The sequence below is a fragment of the Salvelinus sp. IW2-2015 genome, linkage group LG9 (genome assembly GCF_002910315.2).
Source record: "Salvelinus sp. IW2-2015 linkage group LG9, ASM291031v2, whole genome shotgun sequence".
NCBI classification, from domain to species: Eukaryota; Metazoa; Chordata; class Actinopteri; order Salmoniformes; family Salmonidae; genus Salvelinus; species Salvelinus sp. IW2-2015.
In genome coordinates, this window is record NC_036849.1 from 9,256,802 (window position 1) to 9,275,059 (window position 18,258).

The 18,258-nt window shown below is 43.0% G+C and overlaps 1 protein-coding gene across 3 annotated transcripts in view; it reads left to right on the plus strand.

The window, feature by feature from the left end:
• The window catches only part of LOC111968542 (disheveled-associated activator of morphogenesis 1), an 87,077-nt gene extending 75,092 nt beyond the window's left edge, over positions 1-11,985 (plus strand). For all 3 annotated transcript variants that reach the window (XM_023994190.3, XM_023994191.3, XM_070445129.1), the window contains 7 exons: positions 67-155; positions 1,693-1,861; positions 5,518-5,625; positions 6,206-6,266; positions 6,432-6,563; positions 7,507-7,677; positions 7,963-11,985. In XM_023994190.3, the coding sequence (XP_023849958.1) occupies positions 67-155; positions 1,693-1,861; positions 5,518-5,625; positions 6,206-6,266; positions 6,432-6,563; positions 7,507-7,677; positions 7,963-8,169 (937 nt within the window). In that variant the 3' untranslated portion in view covers positions 8,170-11,985. The remainder of the gene's footprint in view (positions 1-66; positions 156-1,692; positions 1,862-5,517; positions 5,626-6,205; positions 6,267-6,431; positions 6,564-7,506; positions 7,678-7,962) is intronic.
• Positions 11,986-18,258: the final 6,273 nt, after the last annotated feature.

Sequence of the window (18,258 nt, forward strand, 5' to 3'; positions counted from 1 at the left end):
CGTTTCAGTGGAGTGTTGTATCTATGTAAACTCTAGTGAACCTTTTCACTTCAAACTACAATACAGGATCAACCATTACCAGCAGAGGTTACAGTCCCTCTACTTCAAAAAGAAGTTTGCTGAAAGAATCGTCGAAGTCAAACCTAAAGTTGAAGGTAGGATTTTCTTTACAATGTTCCATGCTCAAATGATCTACCTTTAAACCATTTTAATAACTGGTTGGACTGTGGAGTCAAATGTAATCATACTGTAATGAGAGATGCTGGCAATACTCAAAGCCTGCAGATTTAATGCTATCTAAGGTGTTAAAGGTACACTATATATACAAAAGTATGTGGACACACCTTCACATTAGTGGATTTGGCTATTTCAGCCACACTTGTTGCTGACAGGTGTATAAAATCGAGCACACAGCCATGTGATCTCCATTGACAAACATTGGCAGTAGAATGGCCTTACTGAAGAGCTCAGTGACTTCCAATGTGGCACCGTCGTAGGATGTTACCTTTCCAACAAGTCAGTTCGTCAAATTTCTGTCCTGTTAGAGCTGCCCCTCTTAACTGTCAGTTTTGTTATTGTGAAGTGGAAACGTCTAGGAGCAACAAAGGCTCAGCCGCGAAGTGGTAGGCCACACAAACTCATAGAATGGGACTGCCGAGTGCTGAAGTGTGTAAAAATAGTCTGTCCTCGGATGCAACACCCAGTTCCAAACTGCCTCTGGAAGAAATGTCAGCACAAGAACTCTTCGTTGGGAGCTTCATGAAATGGGTTTCCAGGAGCCTAAGATCACCATGCGCAATGCCAAGCGTCGGCTGGAGTGGTGTAAAGCTCGCCGCCATTGGACACTGGAGCACTGGAAATGTGTTCTCTGGAGTGATGAATCACGGCCATCCGACGGACGAATATGGGTTTGGCAGATGCCAGGAGAACTCTACCTGCCCAAATGCATAGTGCCAACTGTAAAGTTTGGTGGAGGTGGAATGGTCTGGGGCTGTTTTTCATGGATCGGGCTAAGCCCCTTAGTTCCAGGGAAGGGAAATCTTAATGATACAGCATATAATAACATTGTAGGAGCATGACAATGCCCCCGTGCACAAAGCAAGGTCCATACAGAAATGGTTTGTCGAGATCAGTGTGGAAGAACTTGACTGGCCTGCACAGAGCCCTGACCTCAACCCCATCAAACACCTTTTGGGATGAATTAGAACGTCGACTGCGAGCCAGGCTTTATCGCCCAACATCAGTGTCCAACCTCACTAATGCTCTTGTGGCTGAATGGAAGCAAGTCCCCGCAACAATGTTCCAACATCTAGTGGAAAGCCTTCCCAGAAGAGTGAAGGCTGTTATAGCAGCAAAGGGGGGACCTACTCCATATTAATGCCCATGATTTTGGAATGAGATGTTCGACGAGCAGGTGTCCACATACTTTTGGTCATGTAGTGTATGAATGAGTCTTTATAGGGAATAGGATGCCATTTGGGATTCAACCAATGTCTTTTGGGGCGGCAGGTAGCCTAGTGGTTAGAGCATTGGGCAAGTAACCGAGCTGACAATGTTAAAAATCTGCCGTTCTGCCCCGATCAAGGCAGTTAACCCACTCTTCCTAGGCCGTCATTGTAAATAAGAATTTGTTCTTAACTGACTTGCATAGTTAAATAAAAATGTATCCTCGTAACTTCTTCCTCTCCCCAGCTCTAACCAGGGCCTCTAAAGAGATGCTGCAGAGCCGCAACCTCAAGCAGCTTCTGGAAGTGGTCCTGGCCTTTGGTAACTACATGAACAAGGGCCAGAGGGGAAACGCCTATGGCTTCAAAGTGTCCTCACTCAACAAGATCGCTGACACCAAGTCCAGCATTGACAAGTAAGAAATGGTCTGGTTTGAGACTTAATTAAAAAAAAATCATATATATATATATACACTGCTCAAAAAAATAAAGGGAACACTTAAACAACACAATGTAACTCCAAGTCAATCACACTTCTGTGAAATCCAATACTGTCCACTTAGGAAGCAACACTGATTGACATAAATTTCACATGCTGTTGTGCAAATGGAATAGACAACAGGTAAATATATGGCAATTAGCAAGACCCCCACTAAAGGAGTGGTTCTGCAGGTGGTGACCACAGACCACTTCTCAGTTCCTATGCTTCCTGGCTGATGTTTTTGGTCACTTTTGAATGCTGGCGTGCTTTCACTCTAGTGGTAGCATGAGACGGAGTCTACAACCCACACAAGTGACTCAGGTAGTGCAGCTCATCCAGGATGGCACATCAATGCGAGCTGTGGCAAGAAGGTTTGCTGTAGCGTAGTGTCCAGAGCATGGAGGCGCTACAGGAGACAGGCCAGTACATCAGGAGACGTGGGAGGCCGTAGGAGGGCAACAACCAGCAGCAGGACCGCTACCTCCGCCTTTGTGCAAGGAGCCCTGCAAAATGACCTCCAGCAGGCCACAAATGTGCATGTGTCTGCTCAAACGGTCGAGAACAGACTCCATGAGGGTGGTATGAGGGCCCGACGTCCACAGGTGGGGGTTGTGCTTACAGCCCAACACTGTGCGAGGACATTTGGCATTTGCCAGAGAACACCAAGATTGGCAAATTCGCCACTGGCGCCCTGTGCTCTTACATTTACATTACATTTAAGTCATTTAGCAGACGCTCTATCCAGAGCGACTTACAAATTGGTGCATTCACCTTATGACATCCAGTGGAACAGCCACTTTACAATAGTGCATCTAAATCTTTTAAGGGGGGGGGGGGGGTGAGAGGATTACTTTTATCCTATCCAGGTATTCCTTAAGAGGTGGGGTTTCAGGTGTCTCCGGAAGGTGGTGATTGACTCCGCTGTCCTGGCGTCGTGAGGGAGTTTGTTCCACCATTGGGGGCCAGAGCAGCGAACAGTTTGACTGGGCTGAGCGGGAACTTGACTTCCTCAGTGGTAGGGAGGCGAGCAGGCCAGAGGGGATGAACGCAGTGCCCTTGTTTGGGTGTAGGGCTGATCAGAGCCTGGAGGTACTGAGGTGCCGTTCCCTCACACATCCGTAGGCAAGCACCATGCTTGTAGCGGATGCGAGCTTCAACTGGAAGCCAGTGGAGAGAGCGGAGGAGCGGGGTGACGTGAGAGAACTTGGGAAGGTTGAACACCAGACGGGCTGCGGCGTTCTGGATGAGTTGTAGGGGTTTAATGGCACAGGCAGGGAGCCCCAGCCAACAGCGAGTTGCAGTAATCCAGACGGGAGATGAAAAGTGCCTGGGTTAGGACCTGCGCGCTCCTGTGTGAGGCAGGGTCGTACTCTGCGAATGTTGTAGAGCATGAACCTACAGGAACGGGCCACCGCCTTGATGTTAGTTGAGAACGACAGGGTGTTGTCCAGGATCACGCCAAGGTTCTTAGCGCTCTGGGAGGAGGAACACATGGAGTTGTCAACCGTGATGGCGAGATCATGGAACGGGCAGTCCTTCCCCGGGAGGAAGAGCAGCTCCGTCTTGCCGAGGTTCAGCTTGAGGTGGTGATCCGTCATCCACACTGATTGTCTGCCAGACATGCAGAGATGCGATTCGCCACCTGGTAATCAGAAGGGGGAAAGGAGAAGATTAGTTGTGTGTCGTCTGCATAGCAATGATAGGAGAGACCATGTGAGGTTATGACAGAGCCAAGTGACTTGGTGTATAGCGAGAATAGGAGAGGGCCTAGAACAGAGCCCTGGGGGACACCAGTGGTGAGAGCACGTGGTGAGGAGACAGTTCTCGCCACGCCACCGGTAGGAGCGACCTGTCAGGTAGGACGCAATCCAAGCGTGGGCCGCGCCGGAGATTCCCAACTCGGAGAGGGTGGAGAGGAGGATCTGATGGTTCACAGTACGAAGGCAGCCGATGGTCTAGAAGGATGAGAGCAGAGGAGAGAGAGTTAGCTTTAGCAGTGCGGAGCGCCTCCGTGATACAGAGAAGAGCAGTCTCAGTTGAATGACTAGTCTTGAAACCTGACTGATTTGGATCAAGAAGGTCATTCTGAGAGAGATAGCGGAGAGCTGGCCAAGGACGGCACGTTCAAGAGTTTTGGAGAGAAAGAAAAGAAGGGATACTGGTCTGTAGTTTGTTGACATCGGAGGGATCGAGTGTAGGTTTTTTCAGAAGGGGTGCAACTCTCGCTCCTTGAAGACGGAAGGACGTAGCCAGCGCCAGGGATGAGTTGATGAGCGAGGTGAGGTAAGGAAGAAGGTCTCCGGAAATGGTCTGGAGAAGAGAGGAGGGGATAGGGTCAAGCGGGCAGGTTGTTGGGCGGCCGGCCGTCACAAGACGCGAGATTTCATCTGGAGAGAGAGGGGAGAAAGAGGTCAGAGCACAGGGTAGGGCAGTGTGAGCAGAACCAGCGGTGTCGTTTGACTTAGCAAACGAGGATCGGATGTCGTCGACCTCTTTTCAAAATGGTTGACGAAGTCATCTGCAGAGAGGGAGGAGGGGGGGGAGGGAGGAGGATTCAGGAGGGAGGAGAAGGTGGCAAAGAGCTTCCTAGGGTTAGAGGCAGATGCTTGGAATTTAGCTTTCATCTGTGCTTTCATCTTCACAGATGAAAGCAGGTTCACACTGAGCACATGAGCACATGTGACAGAGTCTGGAGACGCCGTGGAGAACGTTCTGCTGCCTGCAACATCCTCCAGCATGACCGGTTTGGCGGTGGGTCAGTCATGGTGTGGGGTGGATTTCTTTGGGGGGCCGCACAGCCCTCCATGTGCTCGCCAGAGGTAGCCTGACTGCCATTAGGTACCGAGATGAGATCCTCAGACCCCTTTTGAGACCATATGCTGGTGCGGTTGGCCCTGGGTTCCTCCTAATGCAAGACAATGCTAGACCTCATGTGGCTGGAGTGTGTCAGCAGTTCCTGCAAGAGGAAGGCATTGATGCTATGGACTGGCCCGCCCGTTCCCCAGACCTGAATCCAATTGAGCACATCTGGGACATCATGTCTCGCTCCATCCACCAACGCCACGTTGCACCACAGACTGTCCAGGAGTTGGCGGATGCTTTAGTCCAGGTCTGGGAGGAGATCCCTCAGGAGACCATCAGGAGCATGCCCAGGCGTTGTAGGGAGGTCATACAGGCACGTGGAGGCCACACACACTACTGAGCCTCATTTTGACTTGTTTTACGGAAAGTACATCAAAGTTGGATCAGCCTGTAGTGTGGTTTTCCACTTTAATTTTGAGTGTGACTCCAAATCCAGACCTCCATGGGTTGATAAATTTGATTTCCATTGATAATTTTTGTGTGATTTTGTTGTCAGCACATTCAACTATGTAAAGAAAAAAGTATTTAATAAGAATATTTCATTCATTCAGATCTAGGATGTGTTATTTTAGTGTTCCCTTTATTTTTTTGAGCAGTGTATATATATATATATATCTATATTGCATTGATATGAAAAATGTATTGTACATAGGAGACCTGTCCAAATGACACAACTCTAAGTTTAAAAGAGAGTGATGTGTGTGATGTATATGATATTTGTGTTTGTAGGAACATTACTCTGCTGCATTACCTAATCACCATCCTGGAGCAGAAGTATCCCAAAGTGGCTGTGTTCCAGGAGGAGCTTCAGAGTGTTCCAGAGGCAGCTAAAGTAAAGTAAGAACTGCTGCTAAGGATGACTGAATCAGAACCCCCCTCCACTGAGTCTTCCTCTCGAAGCCAAATTTATGGTGCCTGACTTTAAGATGGAAAAGGTGAAAGGTTAAGACTGTATTGCTGTGTGTGTTGCCTTACAAACCTTGTTTACAGAGAGGGTCAAAGGTCATATTTATATTGTCTGGATTTGTCAGAGGCACAGGTTGTCCTTATTGCCCCTAATTCAAGTGTGTGAAGTGTGAACTGTGAACCCTAGAACCTTTGGTAGGTCAAGGTGTTTCTTCCTGTCTTACCAGAAGAAAGTAATAGTATAGCAGACAGCATAAACCATAGATTTAGGGAAACCTAAAACAGTAAGAAAACATGTTGAAAATAAAGATAATCTAACTTAGTTTCTGTTCAAACCTAGTGAACCCTGAATCTATTCCTTTCCTGAGTGAGAAGGGAGGAAGTTGGGTTTTATTGTCTCACATTTCATGTCTCTAAGTTGTAGCTTGATTGGAGCACAGATGGTTTGTAATTGCTTCATGTGAATAAACTCCAGTCCCTCTCTTTCCCTTTCCTCTCCTCTTATCCACAGTATGACAGAGCTGGAGAAAGACATCAACAATCTGCGCTCTGGTCTGAAGAGTGTGGAGATGGTGAGTGGCCATTTTATGTTGGGTTCCCTTAATGAAGCCACACATGATATCACAGGCAGTGTAATTAGGCTTACACTCCTCTACCAAGGGCATGGTACTGTGCTCTTGTGTTGTGGGTTGTCTGATGGCAATCATGTAATTCTCCTGTAATGCTGTTCCCTGTAGGAGCTGGATTTCCAGAGAGGTCTTCCTCAGGTTTCGGGGGATAAGTTTGTGTCTGTGGTGAGCCATTTCATCACTGTGGCCAGCTTCAGCTTTTCAGAGGTGGATGATTCTCTGACTGAGGCCAAGGAGCTGGTGAGAACGGGGGGCAGAGGGCTGGGGGCCATGCTGTCTGTCTGTCTGTCTGTCTGTCTGTCTGTGAGGACAAAGCCCTTCAGACCACGGCAACTTATGGTTACACTCAATATGGGTAATGGTTCACTCATCACAGAACACTGACTTGAATGGGAATGTACATTCTAGTAGTTGTATTTCTATGGGGTTGGGGTCGTGTTGTCCATCTTTCCCCTCCTCTCCACAACTAGGAGCTCTAATAGAGCTATAAAAAATAATAGATGGGCATCGCAAATCCTGTAACATGATCCTTGGCCACATAACCAAGTAGGTAGCACACAGTCTTCTTACTGCAGCTTTGAAGTCACCTTTTAAAGATCGAAACAACTCATATATCTGGAAATGCTATGCCTCGTGTTTCACTGTATTTCAAGGACATAGTAACTTGAGCACAGTATGTTAAAGGCTTACAGTCTACCTGTGTGGACATTGGAACCTCTGAATATAGGCAGTTAGTGTTTAACTAAGATGGGTCAAGGCTATCAGTTTCAAAGGCGTGGTTTCCCCCGGTTTCCCACGATCTTTCAAATACTGAGTGTTTGCCCTTCCCTGTCTGGAGTGCCAGGTGAACATTTGCAACTGTTCTGTTGGTTCCAATGTGCCAGACAAGCTCAACCAAGCCAAGATAATGTATTAGTTATGATTTCAAATAGTATTTAAACCCAGGTGTGATGGGGGTAGGTTCTGATTTAAAGCTAGATTAATCAACCAGGCAACAAGGTCTCACACATTCATCCCTAGTGTATCACTGAAAGAATGTTCACCTACATTCACACTGAATCACCTGTGACACATAGACTGCATTTCATTACATCTTGATGAAGGATCACAGATACTCCTTTTTCTTTCCAGGAAAGGCAGTTTGACCATCTTGAAGTACTTGGTGTCTTTGTTTTCTCTCCAGTTTCTGAAGGCAGTGCAGCATTTTGGGGAGGATGCAACCCGTATGCAGCCTGACGAGTTCTTTGGAATCTTCGACCAATTCCTGCAGGCGTTCGCTGACGCTAAGCAGGAGAATGAGAACATGCGCAGACGCAAGGAGGAAGAGGAACGACGGGCCCGCATGGAAGCACAGGTTAGATTGTTAAGATTGTCTATCTCCAACCACAACACTAGAGAGAGTCACCTATGGTCACAATTTCACCACCCAAGCATTATGTAACAATTATTACAAATGGGTATCAAACTAGTGTTTGTGAGATTACACAATACGCAAGCTACTCTTGACCTAGTCACACTCAAATGTACTCAGTATTGTAAATGAGCACTACTCTTGTACTGCTGTACTGCTCATTTACTCAATACACCAAATACAATGCTAAGTGTGAGTCACTAAGTTCCTCCTGTTTTGTCCCCTCAGCTGAAGGAGCAGAGGGAGAAGGAGCGCAAGGCCAAGAAGGCAAAGGAGAACTGTGAGGAAGACGGTGAATTTGACGACCTCGTTTCAGCCCTGCGCTCCGGGGAGGTGTTCGATAAGGACTTGTCCAAGATGAAACGCAACCGCAAACGCGTCAACTCATCAGCTGAGACCAGCAGGGAGCGACCCGTCACCAAACTGAACCTCTGAAACAACTGATCCTGTCTTACTGGAGCTAAGCTATGCTGCCCTCTGGTGTCCTGGCATGAGCCTAGTGCCCCCAGTTTTGGGAGTGGACAGAACTCCCTTCTAAAACGGAACTGAGCAGGAAAGGTGGTGGACAGACCTCTACTCACTCTTCTGCTACTCAAGCAACAATAACCCAGAGCTTGTGTCCGTCTGGAAACAGACATATAAGATATTACCTCCTCTGAAAACCATGAACTATGGATAAGGAGTGACTCTCTAAGCTATTTGTGTTAATTGCCAAAACCTACACTTTTAAAATGCTGTGCTCTGAATGACAGTTTTTCTCATGTTGTGGATGGGACACTTTTTTAATAGCATAGGGCTGTTGCCCTGGAGTAGGACACTCTTCTTAACCCTTCCTACCTGCAAAAATGGGCAGGAAGTGGAATGGAAAGCCAGGGGTCACACACCGGCTGTGACACATTTCCTCTTTTAAACGGGAGAAAGTGCAACATCTTTCCTGCTATTGTGTTCAGTCAGTCAGACACCACTAGAGAGTATAGTAGAGGATGCCAACCCCATGCAGAGAAACAGTGTCTCTTGAAGCACAATCCATCATGTATGAATTACGTTTTTGAGATGAGCAAAAAAGCATAACAAGAAACACATTTTGATACTGTTTTTATCACAATTTTGCAAAGACCTAATTTAGATATTTAAAGCCAAATCAAAGATGCAATATTACCATTTTATTAGAGCCTATAACTTTCATCTATAAAATACTCCATTAGAACTGAAATATACAGTATTGTAGAAGAGTAGGACCTAATTTTAGGCCTGCTGACTTGAAAGGACAGTGTCACTGTTTCTATATTATTCGAAGAGTTACCAAAAATAATTGCTCTTCCTCTGGTCATCCTAACACACTGAGGATATCAGTCTGGAAACTATGCAGCCCAACATTTGTTTTTGTGTTCATTACTGCCATGTACCGTACCAGTCAAAAGTTTGGACACAACTACTCGTTCAAGGGCATTTCTTTATTTTTACTATTTTCTACATTGTAGAATAATAGTGACGACGTCTATGAATTATGAATTGGCCATCACAAAGCCCTGACCTCAATCTTATAGAAAATGTGTGGGCAGAACTGAAAAAGCGTGTGCGAGCAAGGAGGCATACAAACCTGACTCAGTTACACCAGCTTTGTCAGGAGGAATGGGCCAAAATTCACCCAACTTATTGTGGGAAGCTTGTGGAAGGCTACCCGAAACGTTTGACCGAAGTTAAACAATTTAAAGGCAATGCTACCAAATACTAATTGAGTGTATGTAAACTTCTGACCCACTGGGAATGTGATGAAAGAAATAAAAGCTGAAATAAATCATTCTCTACTATTATTCTGACATGTCGCATTCTTAAAATAAAGGGGTGATCCTAACTGACCTAAAACAGGGAATTTTTACTAGGAGTAAATGTCAGGAATTAACACATAGAATCATGTAGTAAGCAAAAATGTTATACAGTTTTGATTCTTCAAAGTAGCCACCCTTTGCTGTGAATGACAGCTTTGCACACTCTTGGCATTCTCTCAACCAGCTTCATGAGGAATGCTTTTCCAGCAGTCTTGAAGGAGTTCCCACATATGCTGAGCACTTGTTGGCTGCTTTTCCTTCACTCTGCGGTCCAACTCATCCCGAACCATCTCAACCGTGTTGAGGTCGGGTGATTGTGGAGTCCAGGTCATCTGATGCAGCACTCCATCACTCTTCTTGGTCAAATAGCCCTTACACAGCCTGGAGGTATGTTTTGATCATTGTCCTGTTGAAAAACAAATGATAGTCTCACTAAGACCAAACCAGATGGGATGGCGTATCGCTACAGAATGCTGTGGTAGCCATGCTGGTTAAGTGTGCCTTGAATTCTAAATACATCACAGACAGTGTCACCAGCAAAGCACCCCTGCACCATCACACCTCCTCCTCCATGCTTCACGGTGGGAACCACACATGCGGAGATCATCCGTTCACCTACTCTGCGTCTCACAACCAAAAATTTCAAATATGTACTCATCAGACCAAAGGACAGATTTCCACCGGTCTAATGTCCATTGCTCGTGTTTCTTGGCCCAAGCAAGTCTTTTCTTATTATTGGTGTCCTTCTAGTAGTGGTTTCTTTGCAGCAGTTTGACCATGAAGGCCTGATTCACACAGTCTCTGAACAGTTGATTTTGAGATGTGTCTGTTACTTGAACTCTGTGAAGCATTTATTTGGGCTGCAATCTGAGGTGCAGTTAACTCTGACCTTATCCTTGGTCTTTTACCAAATAGGGCTATCTTCTGTATACCACCCCTACCTTGTCACAAAACAACTGATTGGCTCAAACGCATTAAGAAGGAAAGAAATTCCACAAATTAACTTTTAAGAAGGCACACCTGTTTAATTGAAATCTATTCCAGGTGTCTACCTCATGAAGCTGGTTGAGAGAATGCCAAGAGTGTCATTAAGGCAAAGGGTGGCTACTTTGAAGAATCTCAAATATAAAATTGATATTTGATTTGTTTAACGCTTTTTTTGGTTAGTACATGATTCCATATATGTTATTTAATAGTTTTGATTATTCTACAATGTAGACAATAGTAAAAAATAAAGAAAAACCCTGGAACGAGTAGCTGTGATCAAACTTTTGACTGGTACTGTATGTGTTTATTATGTACATACTATGCCCATTCCAGTGTCACCTCACTTGACTCTCAAAATCTAGGCGGCAGTCTTCCTTCTCCCTACAGTTTTCAGCCATTAGCTTCGCCCACGACTGGCTCATTTGAACTACAAACGTCAATCATTGCTTGCGATGCGGCTTTCGAAACATATGGCCCTTATCTTTCATCAGAAAGAATCCTTCAAATAAAAGATATACACTTAGTGTAGCGGTTTTGCACAGATCCAGCTATGGGTGCCTCCATCTGAGAAAACGACACTTCCCGAACTACGCTTACACAGGTGTTATGAGCACCGTCTTCTGTAATGAGCACAGGTGGTTGCCTCTTCCGTCTGTTTTCCGTAAATAAGCGCCGTAACATAGAGATATGGCCGTGTGGGAACACTGACCCTGACCCTATCAAGGTCTGTATCAATTGAACCTTTTTTTTGCTGATCTATAACATAAGGTCCTTATGCTTCCAAAACCGTGCCGCAAGCGATGCGTATTATTGTTCAGATTCAGCGTCGGGGCTCTTAACAAAACTCCCCTGTACAGAAGACGCATTCATCCAATGTGTGTAATGGAATGGAACTGAGTCATGATCATGGGCTATTCCTCACTATAACATGTACAGCAGAAAGCTTTCTGTTATTTAGTCTGCCCCAATTAGTAAAACCTTTTCTCAAACCTTTGGTCACATTTCTACCAACACCCTCCTACCTTAAGTGTGTGATAGCATGTCTGATGTATGTGGATTCTTTCTATACAGCTTTATTATTATTTAAACAACTTTCTATTTTGAAACTAAAGTAATAAACCTGGATGTTAATTATCTGTTGAATCAGTTTTTTATGTTTACAAGCCAAAACTACAACCAGTAATTCATCTCGGATTGTATTAAACTATTTCTGTTTCCAGAAATAAAGACTGGTATTCATCTCAGAGTTATAGTAAGGAGCATCCTCCGGTGGCCAATGTGCAAAAGTATCTATTTTTTAGGTTCCATTTCCATGTTTTCAAGACATTCTTTGAGGACACACATTTGCTTGTTAATTGTATTACTTTGGATACTATTCAATTCAGAAAGCATTGTGAGTAGGGACTTGATCTCTAATAAAACCTCTGGCAACATAGACAGCAATAGTAATGATGTCTTTTTGTAGGCACTAACTCCGCCATGGCTCCTTGGCCAAAACCTATGGGGAAATTAATGGGGGTTTTGTTGGGATTTTGGATAAACGCCAAAAATAAGGTCTGTGGTAAACACATGAGAGAATCTTCACCAGCTAACGTCACTTAGTACCCTTTTAAGGATTTTTGTAATCAAAAGCACAAACGCTTCATAATTCATAAAGGTCATGTTAACTGACTGATATTATCTCATAGAACAAAATGTATAAGTTCTCTTAAACCTGTGTTAACCTCAGACCTTATTTTCTGTTGAGTGTGAAAAACCCAGCAGCGTTGCACCTACTACCATACCCCGTTCAAAGGTACTTAAATGTTTTGTCTTGCCCATTCACCCTCTGAATGGCATCCATACACAATCCATGTCTCAAGGCAAAATAAATATTATTTAACCTGTTCCCCCTTCCTCTACACGGACTGAAGTGGATTTAACAAGTGACATCAATATGGGATCATAGATTAACTGAATTCACCTGGTCAGTCTATGTCATGGAAAGCGCAGGTGCTCTAAATTTTTTTAAAGTCTAAATATTATTTAACTGATCACCAATAAAACAAAATTCAACTCGCAGCTTGTTTTGTACACTCTTAGAACAAAAGGTGCTAGAAACATATAGGGTTCTTCATTTTGTTCCCATATGGTAACCCTTTTTGGTGCTACTGTAGGTAGAACCCTTTGCATAGAACACTATGTAGGGTACTTCATAGAGCCCCCTGTAAATGGTTATCTCTATGAATGGTTTTGCAGATAATTATTTTCTCTTTGAAGGGTTCTTCCTATGAATGGTTCAAGCAGCCTTATTAGCCTTTAAAAAATATATTTGTATGGCAATTTTGCATATACCATCAAGTCTTTGAGAGCCTGGTGTTAGGAAACTCCAGGTTTACAGGCCACATCAGGTCTGCAAGTCACATTATGCTGGTTTGCAAAGTGATATGTAATTCCTATTGGAATCCAGCCAGGGTGAGGATGTTCAACAATTGGTACTTTTAATCACCCACTACCTACATTCAGAATGTCTGCCAGAGTATGGATGATTGAATAATGGGACTACCTAAAGCTACTAAACTGGAACAACCATCTCGGTAACAGTAATGGTGTAACGATTGTCTGTGGTGGTAGAAGGATTGGACCAAAGCGCAGCGTGGTAAGTGTTCATGTCTTTAATATAAATCCAAAACTGAACACAGGAACAAAAACAATAACCGATGATCAAACGAAACAGTACTGTGTGGCGACAAACATGACACGGAAACAAACACCCACAAACCAAAAGTGAAACCCAGGCTACCTAAGTATGATTCTCAATCAGGGACAACGATTGACAGCTGCCTCTGATTGAGAATCATACCAGGCCGAACACAAAACCCCAACATAAAAAAACAGACATAGACTGCCCACCCCAACTCACGTCCTGACCATACTAAATAAAGACAAAACAAAGGAAATAAAGGTCAGAACGTGACAAATGGGTACAAAATAAAGTCCAACTAATTACAGATTGGATTAGTTTAGAAATATTTATGTTTGATCTTTGTGTAGCATAAGATTATACAACCAATCAATGTACAGTTGAAGTCGGACATTTACTTACACTTAGGTTGGAGTCATTATAACTCGTTTTTCAACCACTCCACAGATTTCTTGTTAACAAACTGTAGTTTTGGCAAGTCGGTTAGAACATCTACTTTGTGCATGACACAAGTCATTTTTCCAACAATTGTTTACAGACAGATTATTTCACTTATAATTCAGTGTATCACAATTCCAATGGGTCAGAAGTTTACATACACTAAGTTGACTGTGCCTTTAAACAGCTTGGATAATTCCAGAAAATTGTCATGGCTTTAGAAGCTTCTGATAGGCTAATTGGAGGTGTACCTGTGGATGTATTTCAAGGCCTACCTTCAAACTCAGTGCCTCTTTGCTTGACATCATGGGAAAATCAAAAGATATTAGCCAATACCTCAGAAAAAAATCTGGTTCATCCTTGGGAGCAATTTCCAAACACCTGAAGGTACCACGTTCATCTGTACAAACAATAGTACGCAAGTATAAACACCATGGGACCACGCAGCCCGTCCCACTACTCGCTCAAGGAAGGAACGCATTCTGCTCCTAGAGATGAACGTACTTTGGTGCGAAAAGTGTAAATCAATCCCAGAACAACAGCAAAGGACCTTGTGAAGATGCTGGAGGAAACAGGTACAAAAGTATCTATATCCACAGTAAAACGAGTCCTATATCGACATAACCTGAAAGGCGCTCAGCAAGGAAGAAGCCACTGCTCCAAAACCGCCATAAAAAAGCCAGACTACGGTTTGCAATTGAACATGGGGACAAAGATCGTACTTTTTGGAGAAATGTCGTCTGGTCTGGTGAAACAAAAATATAACTGTTTAGCCATAAGACCATCATTAGTTCGGAGGAAAAACGGGAGGCGTGCAAGCCGAAGAACATCATCCCAACCATGAAGCACGGGGTGGCAGCATCATGTTGTGGGGGTGCTTTGCTGCAGGAGGGACTGGTGCACTTCACAAAATAGATGGCATCATGAGGAAAGAAAATGATGTGGATATATTGAAGAACATCTCAAGACATCAGCAGGAAGTAAAAGCTTGGTCGCAAATGGGTCTTCCAAATGGACAATGACCCCAAGCATACATCCAAAGTTGTGGCAAAATGGCTTAAGGACAACAAAGTCAAGGTATTGGAGTGGCCATCACAAAGCCCTGACCTCAATTCTATAGAAAATTTGTGGGCAGAACTGAAAAGCGTGTGCGAGCAAGGAGCCTACAAACCTGACTCAGTTACACAAGTTCTGTCAGGAGGAATGGGCCAAAATTCACCCAACTTGTGGGAAGCTTGTGGAAGGCTACCCGAAACGTTGACCCAAGTTAAACAATTTAAAGGCAATGCTAGCAAATACTAATTGAGTGTATGTAAACTTCTGACCCACTGGGAATTGATGAAAGAAATAAAAGCTGAAATCATTCTCTACTATTATCTGACATGTCACATTCTTAAATAAAGTGGTGATCGAACTGACTAAGACAGGGATATTTTAACTAGGATTAAATGTCAGGAATTGTGAAAAACTGAGTTTAAATGTATTTGGCTAAGGTGTATGTAAACTTCCGACTTCAACTGTACATGCAAAAACAAACAATTCTGAAAATCAACCTGCAATAGAGGATGGTTGTGGTTCTGAGTTTTTTACTTTAAACAAAGTAAAAATGACACAATCAACTCTAGTTATTAACACCAACACTGGGGTTATTTTACACCACAGAGTTAAGTTAATTTAACTCCTGAATCAACACTAGAAATGTTACACTGAAAACCAAGCTAGATAAAACTGTCCAATTTGCTGTGTACCATACAATACACTGCTGGTTCACTCATCCTCCTTTCTATTCTCATACTCTTTGCTCAATAAAATCACAGAAAATATACATTTGAAAGAAATCATGGCAAAGATATCAACTAAGTCAATACTGTGTATGTAAAATGATTAAGGGAATACCAAATACATGCAAACATATTCCCATATACAGTAGGTACAGTTTAAACCCGTCACACATTTTTAAACATCAGATTACTCAAACTCCTGATGTTAAAGTTTAAACACTGAGGTAAACATTAATGCTCAGGCACTATTTTAAAGAAAGAAAAAAAATTATAGTCAAAAAGCTGATTCAGAAGAGTTCTATGTAGAACCCTTGCCTTCCTAACAATCATCAAATAACCCTTTCTTCCATAAATGGTTCTTAGGATGAAAAAGTTAAGGAAGAGCTCTTTGCCTTACATAGAACCCCTGTCTTTCAAAATGGGTTCTTCAGATGAAAACGGTTCTTGGTAGAATCCTATCCCTCCGCAAAGAACCCTTTTTTCTAAGAGTGCATGGCAAGCAATAAAAAGTATTACGTTTAAATGGACAAACTAAGTTCATGAGTATGGTATTCAAAACATACTTTTTTTTAATACAGGAAAATACTAAATATTGTGCTTCAATGGCATTGTTTCAATTTGATATTTTTTTGTTTCGACTGAAGTTCTAGCAATAGGTTATAGCCATACATTACATTTTGAACATTAATAAATCAAAGCACACATTTGATTTTTATGACAGAAGCCTTAACAGTATTCCATATTAAACATCAACCTTGAATACAAATGATGATAAATGCACTATCCACAAAAAATAAAAAAATAAAACGGAACAGCTATCACCTTTATCCAGCTTTTCCTTTAAAGGAGTACAGGTGTTCAATGAGATTTAGGTGTTACATTTGATGAGGTATGTTTAGTACTACTACGAAAGAAATAAACTGTGCTTCAAAGGGGAATCGAAAGACTGGTACTTGAGGATGTATTATCATTCATATTAGCCTATAGATGCTATAGGGCACATTGATATGTGGAAAATTTGCTTTAAGAATGAACAAATGAATAATTCTCATTTAGATTCAATGAACTTTGCCCTTTAAATTAATTTTGTCATCAGATAGCCCAAACCGCAGGAAGCAAAGGCTGCGAAATTAACACTTGTCTGATGTGGCATAAAGTAACACAATACATATATATTCAAATGCGATTTTTCATAATTTTTAGTATCTTACTATTATAAATCACATTCTGAAAATGAGCCCTCTATACAGTACATGTAGTTCTGTGTTTAAAGGTTTTAAAGGTGTACTCTGTTCCATCACAGTGTGTAGAGAGCTTGGCACTGCATAAAGAGTTCCCAAACGAGCGTTGGAACTTCATAGGACATGTATAACCCTTATCACTAACGGAGTTCAACTAATTTCCCTCTGATTTCTCTATTTGTTCAAAAGTTTTGCTAAATGATTCACCATTTTCACATGCTTCTCGAAAATAAATAATGATCACAGACTGGTATCTGCAGTTTCAACTTTTGGCACCACAAGTTCGGACACAGTAGACCTATCTGGCTGAGCATCCCTACAGAAGAACAATGCAGGGTTCTTATGTAACAGATGTGAAATGGCTAGCTACTTAGCGGGGTGCGCGCTAATAGTATTTCAATCGGTGACATCGTTCGCTCTGAGAACTTGAAGTAGTTGTTCCCCTTGCTCTACAAGGGCCGCGGCTTTTGTGGCGCGATGGGTAACGATGCTTCGAAGGTAAATGTTGTCTGTGTGCAGAGCAGTGGCGTGCCGTGGGCCTGGGGCCTGGGCCTTCAGTGAGGTCCTACACAGTCCCACCCGAATTAATCCACCTCTTATTATCATCATTATGATGCCATGGCTCTAGACACTATACATTTAGACAGAAACGCAGTATAACCAGGCGTTGCGTCACCTTGAAATTGACAAAAATAAACAGTGTTTACCCAAAAACATGACACAATCAATGAGTCTTTTCAATATTTCCCTATTTTTCTTCACCTTTTCATTGTGCAGCTCCGTTGCCCTGCGCGCTTGTTCGTTGAGCTGTAGATCCACTCGGGTGTCCCCAAAAGTTTTCAAAAGCACCATTGCTTGTAAGTGCCCAGCCGTACTTTGGTGTCTCGTTGCTGCCTTGGTTAGACAACTCAAGTTTGCAAAGCCAGTGTGGCTCCAACCACCAAATCGATCACTTGCAAATAATAGGCATTCCCAGCAGTACAGTTTGCAGTGCTTCTCGGAGCCTGTGAGCCATTGATAGCGCTCGTAGTTGGAACTTTGAAAGTGGCGAACGAACCACTTTCCCGCCTGTGACAGGCTTTGTAGCGTCGGCGTCGGGCGACCTCTCCTTACAATGTCTAACTTTTCTTGAAAAGTTTGTCTTGAGAATGGCGTTATAATTATATCCTCGACCAAATCGATATCTTCTCCTCCTTCCGCCAAAACAGCTTAGTAGTACGCAAATTAATTTGTTTATCAAATTCAGTTTCCTAGTTCTGAGGTTCTGCATAGACCTGCCCATAGGACCTGCCTCTCAATATTGGTAATCCAATCAAAAGACGTGCACGCACTACGCCTAAATGCATGAATTTGGTGCACTTTAAGATGCATATTGAGCGATCTTTTTAAAGGACAATTCCACCACTTTTCAAACTCACTTTCATTATCTCAAGCACAATACAAGTGTCTACATATGTGAAAACGGCACATTTAAGTTTTGTAGAAACATATATAAAGTTAAAAAGTTCTACCCGATGACATTTTAAAAACAGGGATTTTCAAACACAGATGTTTTTATTTGCATT